This window comes from Sturnus vulgaris, chromosome 2 (assembly GCF_052056855.1).
Source record: "Sturnus vulgaris isolate bStuVul1 chromosome 2, bStuVul1.hap1, whole genome shotgun sequence".
Taxonomy (NCBI): domain Eukaryota; kingdom Metazoa; phylum Chordata; class Aves; order Passeriformes; family Sturnidae; genus Sturnus; species Sturnus vulgaris.
The window spans coordinates 17,699,223-17,725,131 of record NC_142244.1 but is presented as its reverse complement, the minus strand read 5'-3'; the positions used below and the strand labels follow the sequence as shown (position 1 = coordinate 17,725,131).

General features: G+C 39.8%; 1 protein-coding gene across 2 annotated transcripts in view; it reads left to right on the top strand.

Moving 5' to 3' along the window:
- Positions 1 to 25,909, top strand: part of CRYBG3 (crystallin beta-gamma domain containing 3) — an 80,152-nt gene that overhangs the window by 8,565 nt on the left and 45,678 nt on the right. For both annotated transcript variants that reach the window (XR_015800684.1, XM_014882788.2), the window contains exons 2-3: positions 5,129 to 5,207; positions 16,897 to 17,324. Coding sequence is in view for 1 of the 2 variants with exons in the window: in XM_014882788.2 (XP_014738274.2) it covers positions 5,129 to 5,207; positions 16,897 to 17,324 (507 nt within the window). In the remaining variant the exon portion in view is untranslated. The remainder of the gene's footprint in view (positions 1 to 5,128; positions 5,208 to 16,896; positions 17,325 to 25,909) is intronic.

Sequence of the window (25,909 nt, the reverse complement as noted above, 5' to 3'; positions counted from 1 at the left end):
CTTGGAAACTGGGACCAAGAAGAAACTAATACTAAGCCACCTATGGCTCTTTGCAGTTTTATAATAAAAATTTCATTACTACTGTTGGTTTGTGGATATGGTGTGAGAATTCCTGTAATGTGCTGAAACTTCCTTGAGGTCTTGCACATCTATATTTGATGGTATTATTAGACTTGTGGATTTCCACTCCTTTACATTCTTCAGAGAGGCTCTTGCATAAATGAATTTTAAAGTACTAGGTGATGAAATCCTTGTTTCAATGTTTCTCCATTGAAATATCCTTCTGGAAGGTCAGCACTGAACATGTAACCATTGGCACGAAATAAAATTGGAAAGAAGTCATGATATCAGAACCACAGGAGGTGTATTTCCCAGACAGGGATGTTAGGTTTGTTCAGAGACAAAGGATTCAGGAGCTGGCATTCCACCCCAGAATGCTGAAATAAAGAAATAAAGAAAGTAAACCTAAGAAGCATCTTTGAGGTTGGGCATTGCTTGTTCTCTTACCGGGTTGAATCATCACATTAACTCAGGAACCATTTAATCTGAGGAGACCAGTTAAAAACACCCTTATGTGGTAACAGGGACGGTTTGGCTGCTCAGGAAATCATCTGGCTCTAAGAGAGAGAAGATGGCAAAATGCTGGAGCACTCACCTGTCTGGTTACACATGGACTGTGTGAAAAATAAATGCTGGAGCTGCTGCATTGGAAGAGATTTGATTCCAAGCCCTGGGAGAAGTAGGGAGGGCCAACATCCACAAGTGCTGTGGTAGTGCTGAGCTGAAGTTCAGCTTTAGTCAGCTGTCCCCATTTCCTTAAGGGAGTGCCCATTAATTTCCCCCTTCCCAAACAGCAGCAGGCAGTCCGTGCCTTCTTCTCATAAAAGGAACCCAAAATGTCACAGCAGTTACTTTCAGTTTGAAGAACTCTGCATGTGGTCAGTCTCATCCAAACTTGTGTGTTTGTGCTTTATTACTTGCATGTTTCCTGTAGCTTTTTTTTTTTTATCTGTCACAACACATTCACAATCTGCTGCGTGCATAACATGGGTGGGGTGCATTAATAAAGGAAGAAGGGGATGGGCTTTTAATTTGCAAGTTCTGAGGAATTGTTATGAAGGACAAGGAGGGAGGAAGCAGACTTCTCACACCATACAGAGATGCTGTGAAGGCCTTTTGAAGATGTGATTGTTTGTAATTGTCTTGTTCTGTTTTTAGAGGCAGTTGCAAAAGACTTTGAAAGGCATGTACTTAAATATGCTCCATTAAATTGCTTTTTTTTTTCTTGACTGTAATCCCTCTTGTAATCTCTTTTTGTGTGAGCAGCAATGCAGAATGTGAGCATGTCTTGCTCATAAGACTTTCTAACCTCTCTTTCCAAAGTGTAATGATTAAAAACTTGGAACACAAACCTGCTTCTGGTTCAGACACCACCTGTCCAAGTATTACAGAAAGGTCAAAAACAGAGGCAGCAGCAGAGGAACAAAAAGCAATAGAAAATGGCACAAAGAAAGGTTTGTTCAGAAGATACAAAAGATACCACTCTGTAACTTAAATTTAATCTTGATTAGTTAAAGAATAAGAGTGATGCTAATCAGGTTAGGCATGCTGGCAAGACAGTAGAATGAGCAGCAAGACAGCCAAGGAGAAGAAATCCCTCTAACCTTCTTCTAAACCTTCGCTAAAGATTAATCCATCTCTGTTGGATGCACTAAAATGTAAGAGAAAAAGGAATGTCTAGCAGAAATAGCAACAGAAGGGCAGTCGATTACAAATCTGAGAGTCTTGGATTGCTAGAATTAATTGTGACAGTGCTTTTTTTAGTATTTCCATGCCTTTTTTTTATTTTTGTCTCCATTTAAATGTATAAAATGAGAGTAGTATCTGTCTCAATATATATACAAGTGGTTGTGACAATTTCTACGTGCCTGGATAGGTAAGAAGCTCATGGAAGCAAGTTGGCAGAGGTGTTTTCTTTCTTCCTAAGACTGCTCTTTGCTCTTTTACTTCATTAAAGCAAAGACGAGTTGATTCAAAACTTGGGTTAGTTTCTGGGTATTTAATGTAACAGCAGGAGTTTGTGAAGTACAGAGTTGAAGATGAATTCATCTTCCTGACTGGACCAGTGTGAAAGGCTCTCCTGAGAGGTGGGTGGGTGGTTAAGCACAAGCCTAACTTTAGATGTGCTCAACTGGAGATAACATTGGTGGTACCTGCCGTGGCAAAGGGCTCCAGAAAGGCAGTGCCTTAAGACAAGCTTAGAATTCTGTGGAGCCAAACTTTACAAATGCAGCTGTAGCCCTCGGTCACAGTGATGCCATGGATGCAATGATGAGAAGAGCCATACGATTTGCGGGGACTGTGAAGCTGCATTGTGTGAATGAAGTGAACAGTAGCCAGCAGATTCTCCAGCCCTGTGGTTGTGGTGTTTAGGCTGTAAAAGGTAACCTTGCCTCTCTGAGAGAAACAAAACCATTTTATCCTAAACCCACGGAGCCTTTGTACAGCGAAGAAGCTTTTGTGCTGTCAACTTCCAGCTTTTTGTGCTGTCAAACTCAAACCATTTGGTTTCAGTCAGAGATCCATTTAGAACTTCTCCCCTGGCTAAAGGGAGAAGAGGTTCACACCAAGGAGCCTCTGGCGATGTGAGGGGCAGTGGATTGTCCTCCTTGTTCCTGCTGAGTGACATTTGTTGCCCCTTCATTGTGCTGTTAGAAATCACTGCACTGTAAACTGGATCACAGTCTGGATTTTTCCTCAAGGAAACTTCTGCCCCCCCTCTTGATTTTATCGAAAAATGTCACCCTACTGAGAGCCCTTCTTGGCTGAGTTAAGGATGTAGAGATAACTGAGGTTGAGAAGGAAGGAGATTTCTAAAGCTGGTTCTGCTGACAAAGTCAGCATGTTTGAGGAACTACACCCTAAAGCAAAAGGTTAAGGAATGTAGAAACGCTAGAATATAAACCCTGAAAGGGTGTGGGGAAATGCTTCCAGGGTTAGAGTTATTTTATATTGGAAAGAAAAGTTTTGATACTTTCTTTTTACTTGTTGATTTTAAGATGCTTATCTGCTGAATTGCATTCTTTCAATTTTAGTATGTATGCTGTGGAATTTCTATGGCTAGCTAGAAGAAAGTAATACAGACATGTATTTCAAATATAAACAAGAAGTAAGAAAATTTTGAGGAAAAAAAGCATAATGTAAAGGGAAGAATATGAGCAAAACAAAGTGATGCAATAATTCAACCCTGGTAATGTATGCTGGCAGGACTTAATGAAAGCAAAGATCTCATTTGTGGTCTGCAGACCAGTTCCATAAAGAGTGATACACTGAACTTAGGAAGAATGTCTGCTGGACATCAACCTCATTATTCCACTCTTAAGTCCAGGGAATTGCTATTCATGTCAAATGTCTCAACATCAGGAAAAGCCACATAGATCTGAGAAGGGTGTTTTGGTAGTTTGTTTTTTTTAAGCCAACAACAAAACAAAAACTAAGAGAGAGAAAAAAGGTTATGTACAGAGAGACACTTTTATTGGTGTGCCAGACTGCCCAGAGTGATTATGACATCTCCTTCATGAAACACGTTAGCAGCAGAAGACATTAATAGGTCAGAATATTAATTCATCTGCACTGTCTTCCAGGGAGGCAAAGAACAGCCAAGACTTTGTCTGATACTCTCCCTGGAAAAGCATCTTTGTGTTTATGAATGCATTATGAGAGATTACCTAAGGTGATGTGAAAGTACATGGTTTTCAACTTGGAGATGATCTATAAACGAGAGGAAGAAGCTTTTCTTTTGATGCATCCAAAAAGATGCAAAAGATCTTGAAAAATCTTAATAGCAGGAAAGTTCTACTGTCGTTTTTATTCTGGGAATGCAGTCTCTGAGCAGCTGAGAAGGAAACTTACATTTAGTCAGAGTGACTTTTGCATTTTGTGTGTGTATCAGTGTATACTGAATGCAGTTGCCTAATCCACAATAGAAAGAAAACCTTTCATTTTGGGAGTCTTACTGAGATGTGCTTACCTGTGCTTTACAGTCAGGAGCAGTAGGAGTACAGCATCACCTTAATTCCTTCTCCAAATCCTAGCAGAATTTTACCAAACTGCTAATAACTGTTATTTAAAGAGTTTTCAGTTCATCTCTTCACATGTGTTCAGAAATAAGGACTTGTGCATTTTTCAGTAGCAAAGTTCAGTGTTTAAGACTGGTGAAGAAGGGTATTCAATGTGATTATGAATTAATTGAAATACTTACTGGTATAATAAGCTAGCACAAAGTTATTTTTCTTCATGTAATGATACACAATGCAGAAACTAATGTCTGTCATTAACATCAGCTAATGTTTTCCTAGATAATGTTTTTACTTTTAAGTTGCTTGTAGCACAAAGGTTTTTATTAAAATGTTCTCTGCTGGATTGTATGTAAGGATTGTTCTAAGAACTGGGGTTGAGGGCAGGGAGTTGGTTCCCTTCCTTCCAAAGGTGAACTCTCAAGAAAATTTGAATGAATTTGGTGAATTTCCTGTAAGGACATAGGTGATTTTGGACTTCTGACTTTTAAAATGGAACAGCAGGCATTGCCTTGTTGTCCCCTTTCTAAAATTCATTCTGCATTTGCATGGCCCATTGGGCATGTTCAGTGAAGAACTGTTCAGTGTGGTGGCTGTGATTTGGGATGATTGCACCTGCCAGGAGTACATTCCACTTGCTCACAGCCCTCAGAATGGGGTGTTCCTTGTAGCTGCCAGGTGTGCCAGGTGGTCCTGTGGCAATGAATGCTGCTGTGGTAGATCATTGTTCAATTACAGTTGAAAAATAATACACAGGCATGGAAATCCTGCCACTTTTGAGCTGGAAGAGCTGAAATGCTGTGTGCTGTTTCTGAATGTTGGAGTGCAAAAACCTCTGTGTGAGGTGAAACAGTCGTTATGGTTCTGTCTTCAGCTTTTTGGGGCTTGGTTTTTTCAGTTACAATATCTGCAGAATATGTACTACAATTTGGAAGATATGTTTTCTGTCCTTCCAAGTCAAAGCTCTCTTGTGTTTAAATTGAATGTGTTGGCTCTTGAGAGGATTTGAATAATGCAAGTATTCAATGTTGCAAAATATTTTTGTTTTTCAGTTCTGAAAACAAAGGGAGTGAAGCCATAAATTCAAAGAGCAGCCAAAAGGAAAGCACAACTCTGCCTGCACTTTTGAAGGTAAGATTTTTATTGACTAATATTTATTTTGGGTAAAACTCGTCACCTTTGCTTGTGACTATTTGTTAGAATTCTGATGTTGGATGCACTCCTGTACTGCAGTGTGACACCTGATTGCCATATTCTGGATTAGGGGTCTAATATACATGCTGAAGACATAAAAACTGTTGGTGCTTCACATTGTTAAAACAAAATCCCTGTATTTACTTACAGGAAAGGACTGGGGCTTCAGTGCTGATTCCACTTGCAGTTAGCCAGTGAAGAAGAAAACTAATATTTTTATCAAACCATGTTTTCAGGCATTGCTCAAAAGCACCATTTCTGTATAATTTACAAATACCTAACCAGCAAGTCTTTGCTTGCCTGAAGGTCTGCTGGTTGCCAGCCAGAGCCCTGTAAGACCTTTCTGCTGAAATTTGTCTGTAGGTCAGGTGCTCCTCACCAGTTACCCGTGTTAATCATGCTTGTCTTGTCCTGTAAGTGTTGTACTGCAAGAAGAAGACATGTTCCTCTGTGATCAGGGCTTTCTCCTCTGGCACTAGACACACCTCTAAAGTTGTGCTTAGATTCAGCCAAATATCATAAATAATTACGATTATTTATAATTATTGTAACAGCTGTCTTTGCTGCTGTCACATCTTGCCCTGCATGCAGCTCTTCTAGTGATCCAGTCACTAAGCAACTTTGCTTCAATTTTTGTTCTTTTTCTGAGTTCAGTTCAGTGCAGATAATATGGTGGCTGCTCCCCAGAAGGGACTTGGCTAGTCTGCCAGATTTATTTGTAGCCTTCTTAACACACTTAATCTGATATTTCTCTCACATGTTGCATTTATTGAGCACTCCTGGTCTATGGAGAAGGAAGTGCTCACCTTCTGTAGGGCCCAAAGTCCCTGTGGAATTGCATCCTCAGTATCTAGGGACCATTTGTTTGTGCCTCACCAGAGTTGGAGACTTTGCAGTTGCCTCTACAAAGACCCCAGCAGGGTTATTAGCTCAATAAAATTCTGTTTTGGCTGTTGTTTGTCTACAGCAAGGTGGAAAAAAATGTTTGTTCAGAAGCTTGGTGGATTTAAGCCAACTCTGTCGGTTCAGAACTCCTGGAAAATGCCACTGCATGGCTTCCTAGTGCCATAAATCACTGATTGTACACCTTGGAATGCAGGCAGAAAGGTTTCTGATATACCAGAGAAGATTCTATCTACTATAATAGACGAAAATTTTCTCAGTTTTAAAAAAAATCTCATTGTTCTGTGTCAGATCAGTGAAAAATTCCAAACCAGGTTTTCCTTTGGAGGAGAGTTTGGACTGAGGAAGGGGAAGCATTCAGCATACGTGCACAGCACTTCAGCACTAGGAATTGCTTGAAGGGAAGTGTGAACAGGGCTAGGTCTTAAGGAAAAAGCAGAAGGTGTAGGTGGAGCAAAGCAAGCATAGCAAGTTTAAGTTACCCAAGAGTATTTCTTTCTTGCCAAAAACTAGATCTAATTTTTTTTTTTTTAATTTACAAATGCCACGATTCAGAATTTTTCCTACTGAATCTGTTTCAGTAATCTTTTATTCAGAACTTGTGTTTTTATAATACTGTGCTAAAAGCTGGTGCCAAAATTAGTGCTCTAAAGTTTTTTCCAAGTATCTGATCTCCTCTTTGTCTTGCCATAACTTTTTATTTAATTATATTGTTTTAGACTTATGTTAAAAAGCCTAAAACCATGACATTGTCTTTAAAATAATACCTGGTGTTTGTATAGGCTTTAGGAAGAAGGTGGTTTTCATATTACTAGAATATGCTAGCTCTTCAGCTGTACTGAGAACTTCCTGTCTAACTTACTTTCCTTTTTCTTAAGCTGATCATAAACCTTGTGATACACCTGAACAGTTTCAAATGCAGAGTAGTGAGTAATTTGAGCAGTCTAATTTTTTATCTTGTGTGCATGGAAATTACAATTAGATAGTAACAACTTATTCAGAGGAAGCAGAGAAAGTATTGATTTTCTGATGCTCCTCCCACAACATTTTCTGAGGAAAATATTTTTATGTTTTTCTTCTCACTGCTTCTCACTTAAAATTTGGTAACACCACATTGGCCCCTCCAAAATAAACTGTCCCCTCTAAAGATCACCAGACTGCACCAGAGCAGTTGGAGAAAACTGACACTGTCTTAATTGTGCTCTTGGGATAATCTTAAGAGTCTTTTCCAGCCTAAATGATTCCATGAAAGGTATGGTCTGTGTTTTTAAAAGACGCTTCAGGTTTTTTCATCCAATTAGCAAAGTTACTGTAGGCTGACAAAAAAAATTGTTATGGAGAGTGTGCTTTGTGAAGAATGTCTGAATGTATACATGGATCAGTTTTGGGCAGGTTTCCACACATGCCCATGTTTTTGAGCTGTGCTTCTACCTCAGCATTTCAGGTGGACAGTGACTAAAAGTGAAACCATGTTGTGTCTGTGTTAGCTGTCACCAAGTTAATGAGCCATCATATTTCTGATAGACTTCCATGCTGTGATTGTGTATATTCATTGGCCATCTCAGCAGAGGAGCTCTAAGTCTCTGATTCAGCAGCAAAGGTCGAATGTCTAAATTGTAACTGACTGGGTGAGTGAAGCTGGGAATTGTGCCAAGCTATGGTAGTTCTTTGACTATTCTGAGCACTTTAGACACCACTTCTGTACTTTACCCCTGTTATTTTTTCCCCCTACAATGAAATATTTAGCTCATAAAGGGAGGAAAAGACACTTTAATATGCGCCTTTTGAAAATGTTAAGCCTAATTTTTCTGTGCTCCAGGGGGACTTTATCAGTCATCACTTGAACTCTTTCAAGAAAATATTGCTGAAATGTATTTGCTGCGTCTGTTAATTGATTGCAGAAAGTACACCACCCCCTCCTAGTATTTATTTACTCATTTTGTTTTGCTTCTGTTTCTTTGAATGAGGGCTGTAAAGGGTGCCCTTTCTGAGTAAACGCTCCGTTTGAGCGGCGTGGTTGTTGAACAGATGGTTGTGTGGATGTAAACAGCTCTTGAACTTCATGTTTAGTGTACTAAGTGTCTGCACTACACAGTGTCCAGTACACGTTGGTATATCATTAACCTCCCTTTTAGTGCTACGGGGACTTTGTTTTCAAAAGGAATATTGCAACAGTGTTCCCTGAAAAAAAATGTTTCATGGTCCCTGGATATCTTTCCTGTAGCAGTGCATGGAGAAAACAGCACATTCTTCTATAACCCATTAGGAAGGAATTCTTGAGCATCTCAGCACAGGAACCACCATGTGGAGTCTGTCAGGCAAACCCAAAAGTTCCAAAAAGTAAGTGCAAATTTGGTACACCAAATGTATAATTTAGATTACAGTATCTCAGTAGCATCAAGTATTCTATCACTTGGCCCATAGGCTCAAGCCTGAATTAACCAGAGACAGTCTCAGCCTTCATAGAAAACTCAGGGGCAGAAAGTGCAGCAGAGATTATCAAGTCTGCTCCTGTGCCCCAAGGTGAGATCTCTGTATCTATGTCATACCTGATAAAAGTTTGTCTGACTTGTTCTCAAAAACCCCCAGGGATGGAGATCTCTTAAGATCTCTCCAACCTCATCAGACAACTGTTCTACCAATTTCATAGACCTTATAATTAAAAAGTCTTTTTCCTAACATGCCATGTAGCTTCTGTGCTACAAATTAAACCTGTAGCTAATTGTCCTCTGACAAGTACTCCTGTACACTGTGAACTGTGAAGAAGAGATTGTTCTGTAGTTCTGCTTTCTCACATGAATTTTATTTCAAGACAACATAAAGATGGCTGTATTTAAGCAGGAGACATGATATTAAATTTTGATGTTGAGGACTGCAATTATGTGATAAGATGGAGCCAGGTTCTTTTTGGAGTTGCAATGGGTACAAGTTGGAACATGGAAAATTCCAGTCACCTTTATGATTTTTTTTTCCCCTTTACTATAAAAATGGTCACATATTGGAGGAGTTTGCCCGAGTGAGTTGCAGAATCTTTCTGCTTAGAAGTACTCAAAACAAAGCTGGATGAACCAGAGCTGCTTTGTGCAGGAGCACAGACTGCATGACCTCCCCAGCCACATTCCTTTCAGCCTAATTTGTGCTGTAATTCTCTCACAAAATTTTTCATCCAGTATGCCAATTTACAAAAGATTTTTTTAGAAGTCCCATGAACTTGCTGAATGTAGGTTGCTGTGCTTACTGAATCTCCCTTATTCTGACTATAGTTTTAAGTTCTACAAAAAAGTTAGAAATCAAAACTAAACCTAGAGTCTTATTTAACTACATACTGTTTTCCATATATCATGGGGTGGGGATTTACATTATATTAATTGGCTCTATTTTATATTGATTTTATTTCAAAAATCTCATCACTTTCAATTTTATCACTAATTACCTAAGTAATGTCTGCTCAGACTATCTGTAAATTCCTGCTAAATTCCTGATTAATAGTTAGAAATCAGAGAGAGACATGCTTTGTCTTTTTGGAGTCAAGGGAGATGAACTACTGCTACCAACCATGAATTTTTGAAAATCCTGAGGGTTACTTTGTAAAACTGTTGCTGTTTGCTGCCCACAGCAACAAATGAAAGATAAAACAAGAATGGTTTTGGAGTTTGTACAATCAAGATTCCCCTTGTGTAAGCTGAAAGAAGATCTTTTTCTCCTCAGACATGATGTAGGCTTTTGTTGAAATGGAATTTTATAGGTAACACCTTTTGGTTTCCCAGGACACTTTTTAAAATTGATGGTTGGTGTTAACAGCTGTATGTGTTGAGGAAGATATTTTTCAAGATCATCTCATCTAAAGTTCTGGTAAATTCTCTTGACATACTGAAGATTTTTAGAAAGAGTTATCTTGAAATGTGCTTCCCTCTCTATTACTTTGGTTCATCAAAGAATGGATGATGAGCAGGGAACTTTGTTTCAGAATGGGTAGGGGGAAAAAAAAAGGCTTAAACCTTGGTCTGTTTAGCTCAGAAAACAAGGGGACAGATGAAGCAAATTGTGATGTCAGGTGCTATAATCTGCCAATAGAATGTAAGTGCAGGTGGAAATCACACTGTCTCATCCCATTCCCACTGTACTGTCACCTTCTCCATTGAAAAAATAAATTTCACCTTTTTTTTTCCCCCCCAAGCTTCAAGAAATTGTCAAATAAAAGAGAACAGAAATTGTTTTATGTTTGTGAAAACATATTCATTAAAAGGCAATGAAAGTGTAGTACTGGAGGACTTTGAGGGAAAGAACAGAAGTAAGACAGACAATTTTAATTCTGTTCTCTCTGGCTCCATGGTAGCCCTTGTAGTAATGAGGTGATGGTTGCATACTCAGAAGTGAGTACCAGATTTTAATCTTTGATCGGAGCTTTAAAATAATTTAATGAGAAAATTCAGAAGGGAAAATTTTTGAGCAGCTCTGCAAATGGTGTGAAGAGAAATTTTTTAATTGAAAAGTTAATTTTGTCAATCTAGAGACTTTCACTGAGTTTAAAATTACCTGTGAAGGTGACCTTGCAGAAACTTTATTTCACATTGTACCTCCTTTTTTCTACTTTTTCATTTGAAATGTTCACCCTTACCACCTTATCTGTTGTTCTTGTCAGGGAATGTGTTTCTGGATACTTACTCAGATTTTAGGAGGATACTAGAGAGTTTCAGAGAATGTTTGTTTCATCTTTTCTTTCCTCATCTGACAAATTAAATGTACATTAATGACTCCTTGCTGTTTCAAGAATTCAAATGGATAAGCAAATTTTTTGAAGTCCCAGTGCTGAACTTTGAACAGATGCAGTTGTCTTTCCAAACGTTAAATAGTCATTGACTTTAAATAGGTTTATTTTTAAAAATGCAAAACTGATACAGTTTAACTAAAGTCTCTTCCTGTTGTTTAACTTTTACTCCTGATTATGAAGATGCCATGATTTCATTAGTTTTCTAGTTACTCTTGTCTTCTGGGGTTGCCATGACCTGATTTTTTCCATGTCAAATGAAGCAGAGAAATGAGGATGTGGAAGGAAAACTTCACAGTATTAAAAAGCAAAAATATTCAGGTTAATTGGGCATTTGTAGAGGTACTGAGTTCATCTTTAACTTAAATTCCCCTCAAAACCCCAAGTCATTCTTTGTTTCTTTTGGACAGTTTTTGCTTTTTCTCATTAGTTGAAAGGTACATTTTAGTAAAGACTAAATAGGTTTTTAGAATGGTGGACCTCTCTTACATCTACACCACCAGTCTAACTACTGGCTTAAATAGGAAAAACCCACTTCAACTATGTATTTTTTCAATCCATTTGTCTCAGGAACACTAGCAACAGTGGACTTTTAGAGGTTCTTATTGTGTATTTCGTTGTCTGATAGTACTTTTGCCTGAATTTTTCTTAATGCCATTCTAATTTCCTTAGATAAGTCTTGTTTTTAATCTGTCTCACTATGTCCTGTAGTTCTTCATGAAGTTTCCATATGTATTGCCTCCTGTTGGTTGCAAAAACCTAAAAGATTTTCCTCACATTGCTTGAAAAAACTGAAGTTTATTTCATATTAAATGTAGATTTAACGCACCTCAGCGTGTCCCACTCACTGATAAAAAGTGGAAGATTACACCAAAAATGCTTTAACCTCCCAGAGAAAGAAAATCTGCTGAAAAACCTGCATTAATGACTCACTGCAGGGATGAACTAGCCTGCCACCAGCCCCAGCTATATCACTGTGGATTTTGCTTAGCACGCAGAATTTATATACTGTGTCAGTGTTCAAAGTGAATGAGATGTTCATAATTGTTAAATGAAATGCAGCCATCCCAGTTGTGTTGAAAGGTCAAAGCTAAGGCTAGGAACAAGATTCATTTTCCTGTACTGTATGTGGCAATTCCTGCATGTGCTGCTTTGTGCACCCAGCACTTCAGCCCGAAGCTGAATGGTTTCTAATAAATTATTTCTCTATACCAGCAAACAGAAATTCAGGAGTAGTGCCGTGACCCTTTCTCCGATGAGGAAATCGGGATGTTTGGGGTCAAATGCCATGTTGGAAGTCGCTGGGGTGAATTAGTGATGCTCCTGAAGTTGTGATGGCAGGCCATCTTCTCCCACAAGAGCAGGAGGGCTGGGGTGCTGAAGGGTGTCCGTGCAGGAGGCAGGATGCTCATCTGCAGGATGCAGCAGCTCCCGGGACCGGCGGGTGGACAGGTCCCTGTCGCCTGTCTGGAGTTTCTGCTTCGTAATGAGCATCCATTCATGGCGAGGGAAATCCCAAATGTCTGGCAGCTGTGGCTGCGAGCTCATGCTTTGTTCACGGAGATTTTAATGCTGTTCGTGTTTTCATTTCACTCATCAGGGCAATAAGCGAGGCTGTATTTTTGGCAGGCTGATGTAGCCCTTGCTGACTGAGAACCTGTGGCAATTCAAACTTCAGCCACCCGGCTGCTGAGAAAAGGTGCTTTAGAAGGGTAACACAGCTTTACAGGCTGTTCCCTGCTGGTGCAGGAGGTGAGGAAAACTGAGGCAAATCCCTCCTCAGGGTGCTGTTGTGCCACCTCAGGGGATTGTTCACACCAGTGGCGAGCCCTGGACCTGCCTGCCAAGGCGCCATTAGCCAAGGGCGGATGTCTGTGCTAGCCAGGAGTGGATTACAGCCTGGAAAACACACCTTGGCTGCTGCTGAATAAATCAGCTGAGATAAGAATCCTGCCTGAGACGTGGCATCGTGGGCTTGTCTGCTGAGCTGCCGGGCTGGTGTGCAGCAGAGTGGGAGCACAGTGCCCAGGCACGGTGTCACTCATCCCTGCGGGCTCCTCAGCCATCATCCTGTTTCACACTCTGCCACACCAGCCTCGCTGCACATGAGGGCACAGCCCCTGAGGATAATTCAGGTTGAAGGGACCCCAGAATGCCATCCAGTTCAGCTACGGGGTCAGGCCAGGTTACCCAGGGCTTGCCCAGTGAAACTCGGAGGAACGAGCTGCCAAAGGACTAAAAGCTAATTAAAGCTTCATGAAGCATGTCGCAAGCAGGAAAGCTCACAGAGAGTGGGAAAGGGGAGGCACAGGGAAGACTGATGACAGTTCATTACAAGAGGAGCAGAAAGACAACATTATAGTAGGAAATTTTTTTTCTCAGAGGGGATCTGGCAGGTAGGTTTCCATCCAGGAACTACTGTTTTCTTGGGGAGCCTGAGAAACTATTCAGACTGCTGTGACAGCGTGAGAGGACTTTTTAAATTTATTTTTCTTTGGCTGATGAGATGAAGTATAGGTGAAACAAGAGCCACTGGTATTCCTGCAGTGTTGTGAATATCAAACTGCTCAAGCTTAATTGTGACACAGAATCAAATGCTCTGTCAAGGTCAGCTAGAGCTAGACTGTAGAAAACTAGTGGGGATGTACCATGGAAAGATTACTTTATACATACCCTAAGCCCTTACTTTTTTTTTTTCCCCTGAGGGTTCTGTGGGGGTTTCTGTCAGAGACAGACTGGGAGAGAGGCGTGGGGGATGATAAGTGAAAGTTTCTGTGATACTGGCTTGTGGAATTGCCACAGTGCTGCATGTTCATCAGGCTCTTGTGCCTGAAGGCTCCTGCAGTTCCTAGAGCCTTACTGGCTTTCGTAAAGTAAAATCATGTGCTTTCGTCTCAGCAATTTGAATATGGCACCATCTTAAAATACAAACTTCAAAATCTGCAGCAGGAACAGTGCTGTTTGTATAATGCCTAAGCAGTGCTTCAGACTTTGAATTGAGGTTTTGTGTGCAAATGATGAAATACCAATAGCTCAAGCTGTCTGTTATGGCAAAGTGGAGGAGGAGGGAGAATATATGGAGAGTAGGATTGATTATATTGAAGGGAAGAAAGAAGGATTTGCATAGTTTCTGTGTTAGAACTTAATATCCACATATATCTTCAAATAAGCACAGAGTAAATGTTCTCTGTGGCTTTTTTTTTCATGCAAGACGCTATTTATGGTTAAAGGTATGGAAAGACCCTTTCATATTAAAACTTCCTGTTCTTTTGATTTACCAAAAGTTAAGTAAAGAAAGAAAGATTAAAGAGGAAGGAAAGTCTAAATAGATTTCTGTTTCTGGAAGCAGAGACTACAAAACAGCTTTTCAAGCAGGGCATAAATTATGCTCACAAATAAGCAGCACAGTCTTTACAAGTGTTATGTCTCAGAGCTGCTCAGAGAAGACTTTCACATGTGGAGATTTAACTATATTTGATGTCCCAGTTCCTAACAGGAAAAAAAAAACTCTCCACTAGTTTCTGAATACAAATGGTTTTTAAAAATGGGCAAAACTCCACCAAACAAAACAGCAACACACAAAAACGCTTATAAGATTAAGCTGTTGTCAAGTTTCTAATGTAACAATTATTTTATAGTTAATGCATTTTAGTTGTTAACTTCATAGCTATTTTAATAGTTAATATAAATGTTTATGGCTTAAAAGGGTTGTGCAGAGAAATGAATAAGATTTGTGTGCATTTCCTGCACTGACGTATTCTTTTAGATTAGACAAATATATGTGAATGGTACAAATCACAAAACTATGGAGAAATGCCCTCCTTCACTTGAAGCTGAATTAAAATCTGGTATTGAAGAATGCTGAGGTGTCAGTCAAAGTGAAGGAAGAAAATATTACAGTAGAACTTTGAAGCTGACACTCCTCAAATTTTGGTAATTATTTTGTTTTCTTGTTTCTATTTGGTATTTCCTTATGCAAAGTACCCAGTTCCTATGAGATAAAGTTAATTATTCAGGAGGTTCATTCCAGGCTCGTGTGTTGCTTGTCTAATACTGAAGACAGCAGCCAGAGCTGTGGCACATCTGTAAGCTGCACTGTTGGCATCTTCATTTTCAGGGGTGGGTTTGGGTAGAGTTGACATGTAAAATAGTAAATCTCTGATCCCACAGGGGTGACTGAACCCCTCTGTGATGCATCAGCTGTTGATCAGTGCAGTATGAGGGGGGGCAGTGGGGTTTGTCACAGGTGGGATGAAAAAAGGCCAGAGTTTGGCTTAGCTCACTTTTAAAAGTTTACTTAGAAGTTTGTTTTGTCTGTACAAAGAAAATGGAGTTTGTGTGGATTTCGTAAGGATAAATCAGTGCTGTTCAGTTTCTATCCTCACATAAACAATTCTATTTTCAACACGTGCATCTTTTAATATTAAGCAACTGCATCTGCTCTGTATTTAAAGGGTGAAAAAGCATTGCTTGAAGTTTAAAACCACTGCTACAGTATCACTAAATATATTGAAAGTTCTTAAGAAATTGCTGTTCCCCAAGGATGAAGATGAGTTCATTAAACACTTTTTTCATCATTAACATGATCCTAGATGGCCTATTAACAAATGAGCCTGCTGGCTTATTTAAGATTACTGCAAGTGGAAGTAGAATTGGTCACCTAGTGGAAGTAGTAGCTTTCTGTGTAGGTTGGATGGGTAGGTGTTGCCTAATTTGAAACAATTACTCTTATCCAAATGTATTGTTGACACAACTAAAATTTGCATAGGACTTTTTGTTCATGTTCTTTCCCACTCCTGTTGAGCAGGATAGGTTTCATCTGAGAAAAGCTGGGGTAACTTTAATCTGTGTTAATAAACTGGGTTGAATCGGGATTTTAAATTACAAGGGTTGTACTGTAAAGATAAGATAAACAGCAGTAGCCTATGGCACCCAATAGAAATGGTGGGGATAGGGGAGAGGTGCTTCACAGAAAACTTCAGTGCAGAGGAAAAAAAAAAACATCTGCAGATTGTAAAGCTGAAAATGTGGTTACGTGTGGTGTTTGTGAAGCCTTCCGGTGAAGTTGCATCATCCTTTTGGGCAGATGGTCTGACAGAAGTAACATGAGCTTGGACAGCAGTCCTTGGGTCTCTGAGAGGAGCTGACACAGAGGAAATCCAAGGGCATAAATTGGTGAGGAATAGAGCTTGCCTTGCCTCTGGGTGTAGATGCTCGGCTGAGTTGAGGGAAGAAATGGGCATGTGGTTTGGATGAGGTGAAGCCCTGCCTTGGTGCTCATTCATTGCAGTTCACCACGAGGGCTCAAAGGCAGTTCACAAGGTCAGAGGTGTAGGGGTGGTGCTCTGGAGGACTTGGGCTGTGTGGAAAACCAGGCAACAGAGGGCTGGAGACTGTGGGAAACAGCAAATCCATTGGGAAACAATTGAAGGAGAGCTGGCCAGAGGGTTCAACATCAGGTTGCTCAGGATAATAGGTAGGGTTCACCTCTGGGATGTGAGCTGAGTTAGTTTTAACCCAATTCTCTTCTTGTTTCTCCTCGGTTTTTCAGAGGTGCAGAAGGCTGTGGTGTGTTTGTGTTTGGCCAAGGTGTTCTTGCCTAGATTTGAAAGCTGAAAAATGTTCTCACAAGCACGTTGAGGTTTGATTAGTCTGAAGTGTGAAATAAGTGTTCCTTGCTTCTTCCCCATGTTTTTTATGCCAGTTGAAGCAATTGTTGCCATCTGTCCTGTATTTTTTTCCACTTTGGGAATATTCTAGCCTGTGTTAGTCCTTTTGACTTTTTGTGGAATAGGTACAAAAAGAGAAGACAGCAAGCAGTGGGCATAACCTTTTTAAATGACAGATCTCCTGAAAGGAGTACAATGCATAGGCATAAATTAAAATCAAGGAATTTGGGAATGTGTGAAAATGACAGGAATCATCATCTTTATGTGCTTTTTGAATTTATCTTAGGCTTGTTCAAATGAAGAGAAGAACCATTCCACAGAAGAACTTAGCAAGTCTGAAATCCAGGAGGAGCTGAAAAAGGCTAATAGCCTTCCTAGTTTGACTCCTGGAATCAAAACATCAGATAAAGACAAGCAACCCCGAGAAGGCTTTTTTCATTTCCTTGGAAGCTTATTTAATATTGCAACAAAATCTTCTTTGGTAGAATCTAAACCCTCTACCTGCCAAGATGAACCCAACAGATGTGAAAAGGATTTACAGAGCACAAATACCTTCCCAAAGGACATGCAGCCAAAGCACCCAAAAATTGAAGAGCCTACAGCTAGGAAAAAAGAGGATTCTGTAAATAAAGATGATGCCATCTTAAATAATACTGGGAAAGATAAGATACAGGATCTTCAAGGAGGCTGGAAACAATCCTCAGATACAGAGAAGTAAGTTTTATAATTCATTATTAAATATGTTGATGTTTGTGTGTGTATGCTGACCAAGTTCTGCTGACTATATGAGAAATGTCTGTCATTTCTAAGGGTGGTTGGGGTGTCCCTGACTTGATTTTGTTCAAAACTCCAGTAGCAATTTCCCTAAATAAATTAGAAGGAGAGAAGTCAATTGCAACAAAATATAACTTTAAAGTGTTTTAGAAGTCTCCTGGCTAGATGTGGCATTTACAAATATGTTAAAAAAAAAAAAAAGAGCTTGTTTCCATCGATATTATGGCCTGTATGAAGGCTTGAATATTTGTCCTTTTTATATCTCAGAAGTTCAATGATTTTGCTTCTGCAAGTAAAATTCTTTTGAGTAAAATGTTTTTTCACTTTTCAGTTATCTTTCCTAGTTTATTTGACTGGGTGATTTTTGCTAGTGATTTTTTTCCCCTACTTCTTTGGGGTTTTCCTGTGATGTAAAGAAGGTTATGTAACACACTCAATTTCAATTAGCCCAAACATGGAGCATTCTTTATAGTCCTGTAGTATTTTTAAAAGAAGATTTAAAAGATTTAAGATTTAAAAAAAAAAAAAAAAAGTGGTGGCAAGGGCACCATTTTGTATTCGAGAATAGAGAAGTTAAAACACTGGCTGTGGTCAACACTGTGTATTACAAAACCCTTTATGACTGTCATAAATATAGATCTTAGTTTTCCATGATCATTTGTAGCTGTTACATTGAAAATTTGGCTACATGTGGGTCAGCACAGCAGGATTTGGAATTAGGTGTGAATGTATGCCTGTGGTACCTGTCCAGTTTTTGATGGGTGTGTAAAACATGGACTTATTTGTGGGCAGTGGATCTGCAAGTGGTGGTGACTCAGACTTTTAATATGGCCCAGAATATTTATTTCAAATTTGAGCAGAAGATTGGGAGTAACCAATAAGTATCACAGTGCTTCTGCTTGCATTGCAGAATAGGAGGATGGTCTCAGAAGAAACACCTTTTTTTTCTTTTTTTTATTAATATGAGTTGTGCTCAGTTTGTTTGTTGATGGCATGAGAAATGTTTCATCTTCATGTAGGAGGTCAGAGACAGCCAAAAGAGCTGCTTATTGAATTCAGTTTCCATGCTGGGCATGTCTCCAGCACTCTGCCCTTACCTATTATTTGGCAGAATAATGATTTGAGGCTGCATGTTATAAATGCAGTGGGTGATCAGGGTATGAATAAGTGAAGTGGTACCTATTCAAGTGAAGTTAAAACTGTATTTCCACCTTCAAAATATAGTAATTAATAGCAATAATGGCTGTGTTCTTGTGAGCACTCTGCTTTGGTCTGTGACTGGTTTTTATCCCAGGCTCTTATCATGGTATCACCCATCTGACTGTGCTTTTTCCAAACTGCAGCTCAGCACCACCACTGCTTTGATTAATGCAGGAGCAAAGTTCTCCTCCCCTCAGCTGTTCCCTGGAGAGCCCAGGAGCGTGGTGTTATTCAGTTTAGCTCCTGAGCAAACTGTATTCCCCAAAACCTGTTGGACAGGCCAGGTTGCTGCATCAGTCTCTTGCTGCTGTTTGCTGTTTCTGTAGTGTGTCCTTCACTGTGTATGCACAATTTACAGGGTAAGATGGATCTCCTTCCCCTTTTTCTTCTTGTGAATTCTTCATAAAAGTGTAGATTAATAAAGTAAGGCATTTATCAAAGTTTTGTAGAGTTTGGAAAGTGTGGGTGTTAACTCACTGAAGTGACCTCTTTGCGCTGTGCAAAATTTTTTGAGTTATTTCTATTTTCCTGAAGTCGAAGCTACAGTTGCATTTTTCAGTTGATCATCCTTTGACATTGTCCTGTATTGTTAGATAATCTTTGCAAACCAATGTAGATTTTTTCAGTATAGTTTGAGTGTCTCATGGCTAGGCAAGCATGAAAGAATGTGTGTTGCTAGTTTGGAGGTAAGGGAGGGCTGGCCTATATACAGAATGAAGCATTTCCAGGGAAAATAACTTTTTTAAATGGAAGAAAAATTGGGGTGTTTTTTGGTTGTTTTTTTTGTTTATTTTCATTGTAGCTGTTATAAATTAAGGCAAACATTAAACCAGTCTATGCCCTTTTAAGCTCATTCTCAAAAGTACAGTGTACATTCTGCCCTTTTTGGCTTGGGATACTGACAAGTTAGACAATCTCTGTGTAACTTTAATTGTTTTTCTCTGCCTGACCACACAATGTGAACTGCTCTTCTGAAGCAATTAGTAAAGAAAAATTGGAATGACTGCAGGAAAGCAGAGGCTTGCTTTGTTTACCTTTCTAAAAAGTTTGAATAACTGGTCTTTTTCAGTCAGGATTACTGTTTTTTTTTCTTTTATGGAAATGATTATGCTGTATTTGTTCTCTCTTAGTTTATAAAAGTTTAAAGGATGTAGAGTAGTTTATTTTTTCCAGTACTAGCTGGTTTTTTTTACTAAATATTAACTAGCTGGTATTCAACTGACATAGCTCAACTGTAAAAATGTTCTTGGTTGCTCCAGTTGACAAAGAGTCTTCTTGGGCTACAAGCACATGAGGAATGATGGGGAGAAGGGGTGAAGACAGAGAACAAAGCAACAGGAAGGTGAGGAAACCATGAAGAGCAAAGATGATGTGAACCTAAAAGTCTTACGAGACATGCTAGTGAGCCATTTAAAGCCAAAGGTATTGATTCCATTGATGCTTGCATTAAACTGCAATTTTAGCATTTCCTGTAGAGGCAGGATGTAGCAGAGAGCTTTACAAATCCTTGTGACCACTGCATTATTAATCTTACAGCAGTTTCCTTTCTCAGGAGGAAGATGTAAATGAATCTGTTAATTCTAAACTAGAGAGAAATGCTGCATTAGGGACTGTCTGTGGGTAGTGAGGAGGTTGCAATGATAAGTGGAAGAGGGATGGTTGTTAGATTGCATAATCCTCATTAGAGTTGTATAAAAAAGAAAGCCTAAACCAAACAACCTTTCAGATTTTAAAAACCTACCAAATGGTCTCAGATGCCTCTACACAGACAGCCTCATTCTCCTCATTTCCTTATAGCAATATTTGGTGAAATACAAGGATATCAGAGTGGTTTGACCTGTAAACTGAGGTTAATTTTGCCTTCAGTGGGAGGTCTGGCACTTGGTAGAGACTCGAGTTTCCAGGCCTTGAGCCAAGGAAAGTGGAATTCATGAGCTCAGTCTGTGGAGTACATGTTTTTGAGGCACAAAAGGTGTAGGTCACATTATTCCTCCATCACCCTGGCTGGTTGGCTCAGAGGTAATTTGTACCTCAAAGGCTTTTTCTCCTTTAATCCCAATAGTGGCAAGAGGTAAAGGAGGAGCACAAAAGACAAAACCATGATAAATTTGGCAAAGTCTCTAGACAGCAATTCCTGTGGACAATAATTGCAGCACAGAAGATGGCTGAGGAGAGTTGGGTTAAGTCTCCAGTTATTTCATCCCTTAGTCTTCAGTTTCTCTGGGATGGTTGAAGGCTTCTTTGCCTTAAAGAAGTGAAGAGGAGCAAGCAATTGCTAAGTAGTGTATTTGCTACTTAGTGTAGAAAACCCCTCCTATTTAGGTAAGATGGCAGCTTCTGGGTAGAATAGTACCCTGTGGCAGACTGGTAGGTATAAAAGTTAAAGTTTTGTGTTTACTCTTGGTCTTTGCACTCCTTAATGATGTTAAAAGCCAACCTTTAACTGATAAAATAATAAAATCATGGAACAGTGGGGGTGCACTTCACCTGATTTCTCATTGCTGAAAGTCAAAATGAGAGAGATGATGATTTCATGAAGAACATGACAAATGTAGAGCATGGATTTGCCCCATTCTTTCTCTCCTGTAATGTGAAATTCATTCACTTACACTTGTATTACCTCTCAATGATTTGGCTTCAAAATTGAGAGTGGACTTCCTGCAGTGAATACCTGCCATCTTCTCAAGAATCCCAGTGGTGGTAATGGGTGGTACCTTGTGCAGGTGACTGAGGACAAAACTTTAAGAAGTGTTTTCCTTTGCCCCTGCCCCAAAGACTGATGACCCAGATCTGTTCCACTGACTGCTTGCCATTTATCTATCTTCCAGTAGATTTTTTTTTTCTGTATCCAGTAACAATAAGGGGATGTTGCAGATAGTGGTGGGCAGAACAATAGTGCTTGTGAAACTGCCCAGCTTGTTCTGGAGTTCAGCAAGAAGAGCTTTATGGCATTGCTGAACATGGCTGAAGAGGCAAAAATCAAAATTGTACCTATTCGAAATGTTTTGATTAAATTAATCCTGGTTAAGACACTAATACTCCAGTTCAACAAAGCACTTTAAGATCCTATGTTTTTCCTTGTGTTATGAACCTTGTACACTTGGAAGTGACAAACCCACAACTGCAAGGATTTTCTAACTGTAGGTAAAGGAGGGAGGGGGTGATTTCAAAAACAGATGCTCAAAACATTCATTTACATTTCACACCCTAGTGAGAGCCAGGTACTAAGAATAATTTAGTGAGAGCATTGCAAGCAATTTCATTCAGAAGGGAGGTAGCCCTAAGGAGAAAGACATTTCAGTCCATTTACAGTTCTACTGTGGTTTCCATTATTGGGTTTTGTGAGGGAATGGGGTTTTTAAATTAATTTTTAAGTCAAGTAAACCTTTTGCTCTGCAACTAATTGGTGTATATTAGTACTAGCAATTAGTATTTCCCACCTTGCTAGTGTCAGCAAATCCTGCCCTTTTATTTTGATAGAAATACATCTGATAAAATCTTTCAGGTTTACATAATTCTAGTTAATAGGTTTGTTTCAGAGCTTGTAATTCTCCTTTGTGTTGCTTGTCAGAGGCAGGCTTGTGGTGATAACAAAACACAGCCCTTAATTTGTCTGATGGATTGTTGTGTATTTTGGTTTGGATTTCAGTCAGTAGCAGCAACATTCATCTTTCCCTATAGATGCCTTTGGCAGAATATCAAGGGTAAATGAACAGAAATTCATCAATTCCAAGCAGAGTCTCATCAGGTAATTCCTGAGGAGGAATGGGGAAGCTGCTGCTCCTGCATTTGTTGGTGTTGATTCGTTGATGTTTTGATGGCTTTATGGCCTTGGAAATGCAGGGTTGTTCAGTTTCTGGTGCTCAGGGGGACAGGGAGTCATTGCTGAGAGTGACCTGCTGCCACTTGAGAGGGGCATAAATTACCTGGGCAGCTCCACCCTTCTAGTTCAGCCAAATACCACCCAAAATTAGAAGGCTGTCCCAGGGAAGGAGCAGATCATCCTGCCCTGACTTGCTGGGTGAGCTGTGGAGGATGGTCACTCTCAGGGCTGTGCTGTGGGAGAAATGCAGACCCCAAAGCATTTCTCTACCTGCCAGAGAGGGATGCCTGCCCAGAGATGGGATGTGGTCCAAAGGAAAGGTTCTTGTTGGTGCCAAAGCAAAGGGTTTTTTGTTTCTGAAGAGTGAAACTTTATATTCTAAGAGTAATTATTAACAGATGTGTGATGCAAAATTTAGCTAAATGAATTAAGTCAAAAATGAATTCACTGGATTGTCTTCTCTGCTGAACTTTTTGGTTTTCAGTAAGGTTGTTCAGCTGTGTAATGTATTCAGCTGAATCAAGCCCTTTGCTTTCCCTACCACACCTGAAGCTACATTCTTGCTTGAAGAGCATAAAGGGATGCCCTGGCTTTCATTCTTCATTACATCTCAGAAGAGGCCAAGAGGAGTGGCTTTCTTCAGCCTTAAGATGAGAAACTAAGGGGAGACGTCCCTGTTGTCCCCAGCTCTTGCACACCAGGGAGAAGCAGCAGTGGCTCTGCTTGTTCCTGCTCCCTGGGAGGGGCAAGTCCCAGGCACCTGAATCCCTGAGTGGGACAGAGGAAAAGGGAGGGGCAGCAGGTGAGGATGGTACCCACAGGTATGGGGTAGGAAGGGCTGGCCAGGTACTGGGGAAATAGGGCAAGGAAGAGCTTAGGAGTGAGCCAGGCCCTTTGTGCTGGTCTTGGTCTCACAGCCTCTGGTGTTTTGGGTCAGCCTTGATGTGTGCTGTCTTCCTTCAGACTTAAAGAATAGGTTTTCCCAGATGTGGGACATAATCAAGTACTACCCTGAAGGGCAAGGGGAAGGAAAAACATTCCTTCCAAGGTCACAGAGACTGTGTTTGCTTTTATTAAAATTGTCATTGGCTATTAATTGCCCTTATGGAACATTAGCTTTGAAATTTCCTGCAGAATCAACTGCGTGTAAATCACTTTGTTCAATCAAACTTTTGACCTTTTCAAACATACATTGTGATGTCCCAGGACACTAAGTATTTCAGACTTCAGATTTAAATCATGAAACTGTCCCCTCTAGCTAAAAAAAAAAAATCTTTCATCTAAGTTGTGTATGGCAAGTATTCAGTTAGCCCCCAGTGTCTTTTTCCCAGCAAGTCTTTCATTTTTCCCATTTATTAATATTTCACATGAGCACAGAAACCAGCTGGCTGAGTAAGCTGGATTCTACCAGGAGGTGTTTCAAAGTGACTTTAAGACAGTTGTTTCCAGATGAAGTACCTTAATATATTTTTTTTAAAGCTATCAGTCAACTATACAGTGGAATAAAAGCTAATTGGAAAAAAAATAACATAAACAGCAGTGTAATTTAAGATGGTCAGAGAGGGGTAGCCAGGAGCCATAAGTACCAAATCTAGATCAGTGATTTTCAGCCTGGAGATCCCTCTGGTAGCTCCCTCTGTGGGGTCTATGAGAAGAGATTGGGGAATCATGCATGGATATGCTTGTAATAGCAGCAGACTGCTGAACTGGGGAGAAAATACCTGGAAGAGTGAGCTATGAAGGGAAAATTCACCATGGCATGTTTTGGGAGAGGCAGGCTGGGCAGCAGTACAAATGAACTGTGCTGCCAGGGTCTGAGATACCCTATCAGCCTGCGTGGTCTTCCTCTGACTTTTGGAAAATACAAATACTTTTGAAAGTACGGGAGGGCTCTGTACTTTCTGCAGGATTGTATGTTTTCTGCATTATTGTGTGGTACAAACAGGGTTGGAAGGATTGCCATCTCGATGGCAAACACGTGAAAAAGTGCAAACAATGTGTTCTTTATGGGTGCTCTGGAATGAGACATTTAAGGTAGCAGGATTCCTCCTGCTTCTGGCCTTCCAAATCAACAACACTGTTTTATAACCACTGCCACTTGGGCAAGTTACACAAGATGACTGCCATACAAGATGTCAGAACGTGTTCCCCTCTCCTCCTTGAGTTAGTCCCCCTTTAACTTTTTATGTCTTTTTCACAATAGAAGAAATATCTACAAGCACCTACTTTTGACAAATTTAACATAACTCATGTTGACATCCTCTCTTGTTGCTGTCAAAGTCTTTTGTGAAACTGATTTAAGGCTTTATAGGGAATTGAATAGCTTCCTATGAGGACAGGAAAGAAGGAATCTCCTACTATTTGAAATATGTGACAGAATGCACACTGAACTCTTTGTATAATCAGGCTTTCATCTGCATCCTCAAGTAAGCTGAAAAAAATTTTTGCTAAGAGTTTTTAAGGTAAGTTTTGAAGTGACATATTTTTTTTGGTGATCAGAAATGAACCTAGTCTCTAGTGACACTTTCAGATGATTTTTTTTTTGAGGCACAGCCTGCTTATAAATTTGTTTCATAAGACTTACAGCTGAGTTGCTGGTGCTGCATAGGAACATGGGTTTTCATTTTTTAAATGTCCTGTTGTTGCATTGGAGCATTCAGAGTGAATATGCTTCTATGTGCTCTGAAAGGAAATGCATTAGGAATAAAAGGTCTGCTAGCAAAATTTTTTATAATATGCTGAACAGCAAATTCTTTTATCAAAGGTCAGAGACCCTGAAATTGCCTTTTCTGTGGAGGAAAGGTTGGTTCTGGTTGAAAATAGAGCTCACTGACAAAAGTCTTGGTAGAGTGAAGCCTGCATGAGAGCAGAGCTGTTGGAGACACTGCCCAGGCTGGGGCTCTGCAGCAGGAGCAGGGCTGGAGCCAGTGCTCCTCAGGATTGGATTTGTGCATAAATTCCCTTAGAAGACAAACAGAGAGCAAAAAGAATTGGGAGAAATTATAAAGGTTGCCACATAGGCAAAAAAAAAAATCTTCTGACTACATTTTTTTCTCTGACCATCTGTAATAAATATTGGTTTGGAGGGATGTGTAGCTCAAATCAGTGTAGCTATAGAACCAAATCACGTTGGGTTCTCCTTGGCATCCCTTCTGTAAAATTTACATATTCATCCCATATCTGGGTGCTTTGGGTTTCAGAATTTCTGAGTCCACGTGAAAAATTTGAAGGCAGAATTGGATAGGGAGACAACTGGAAGGACACATTCCAGGTTTCTTCTGGAATTCTGGTTCTCACCACGTGTTTGTACATAAATCTGAATTCTCCCCACTGCATATCTCACAAAAATATCAACCATGATTTCATGACACTCAGTAAAAGCTAATTCTTGTCAAGCTGTTTATTCATAGTCATGCCTTAGTTTTGGTGGAAATGAATGTTTGGCATCTTGCAATACCATTCATGTGCTCACTTCAAACGTGTCATTACAGTTGATCTGTTC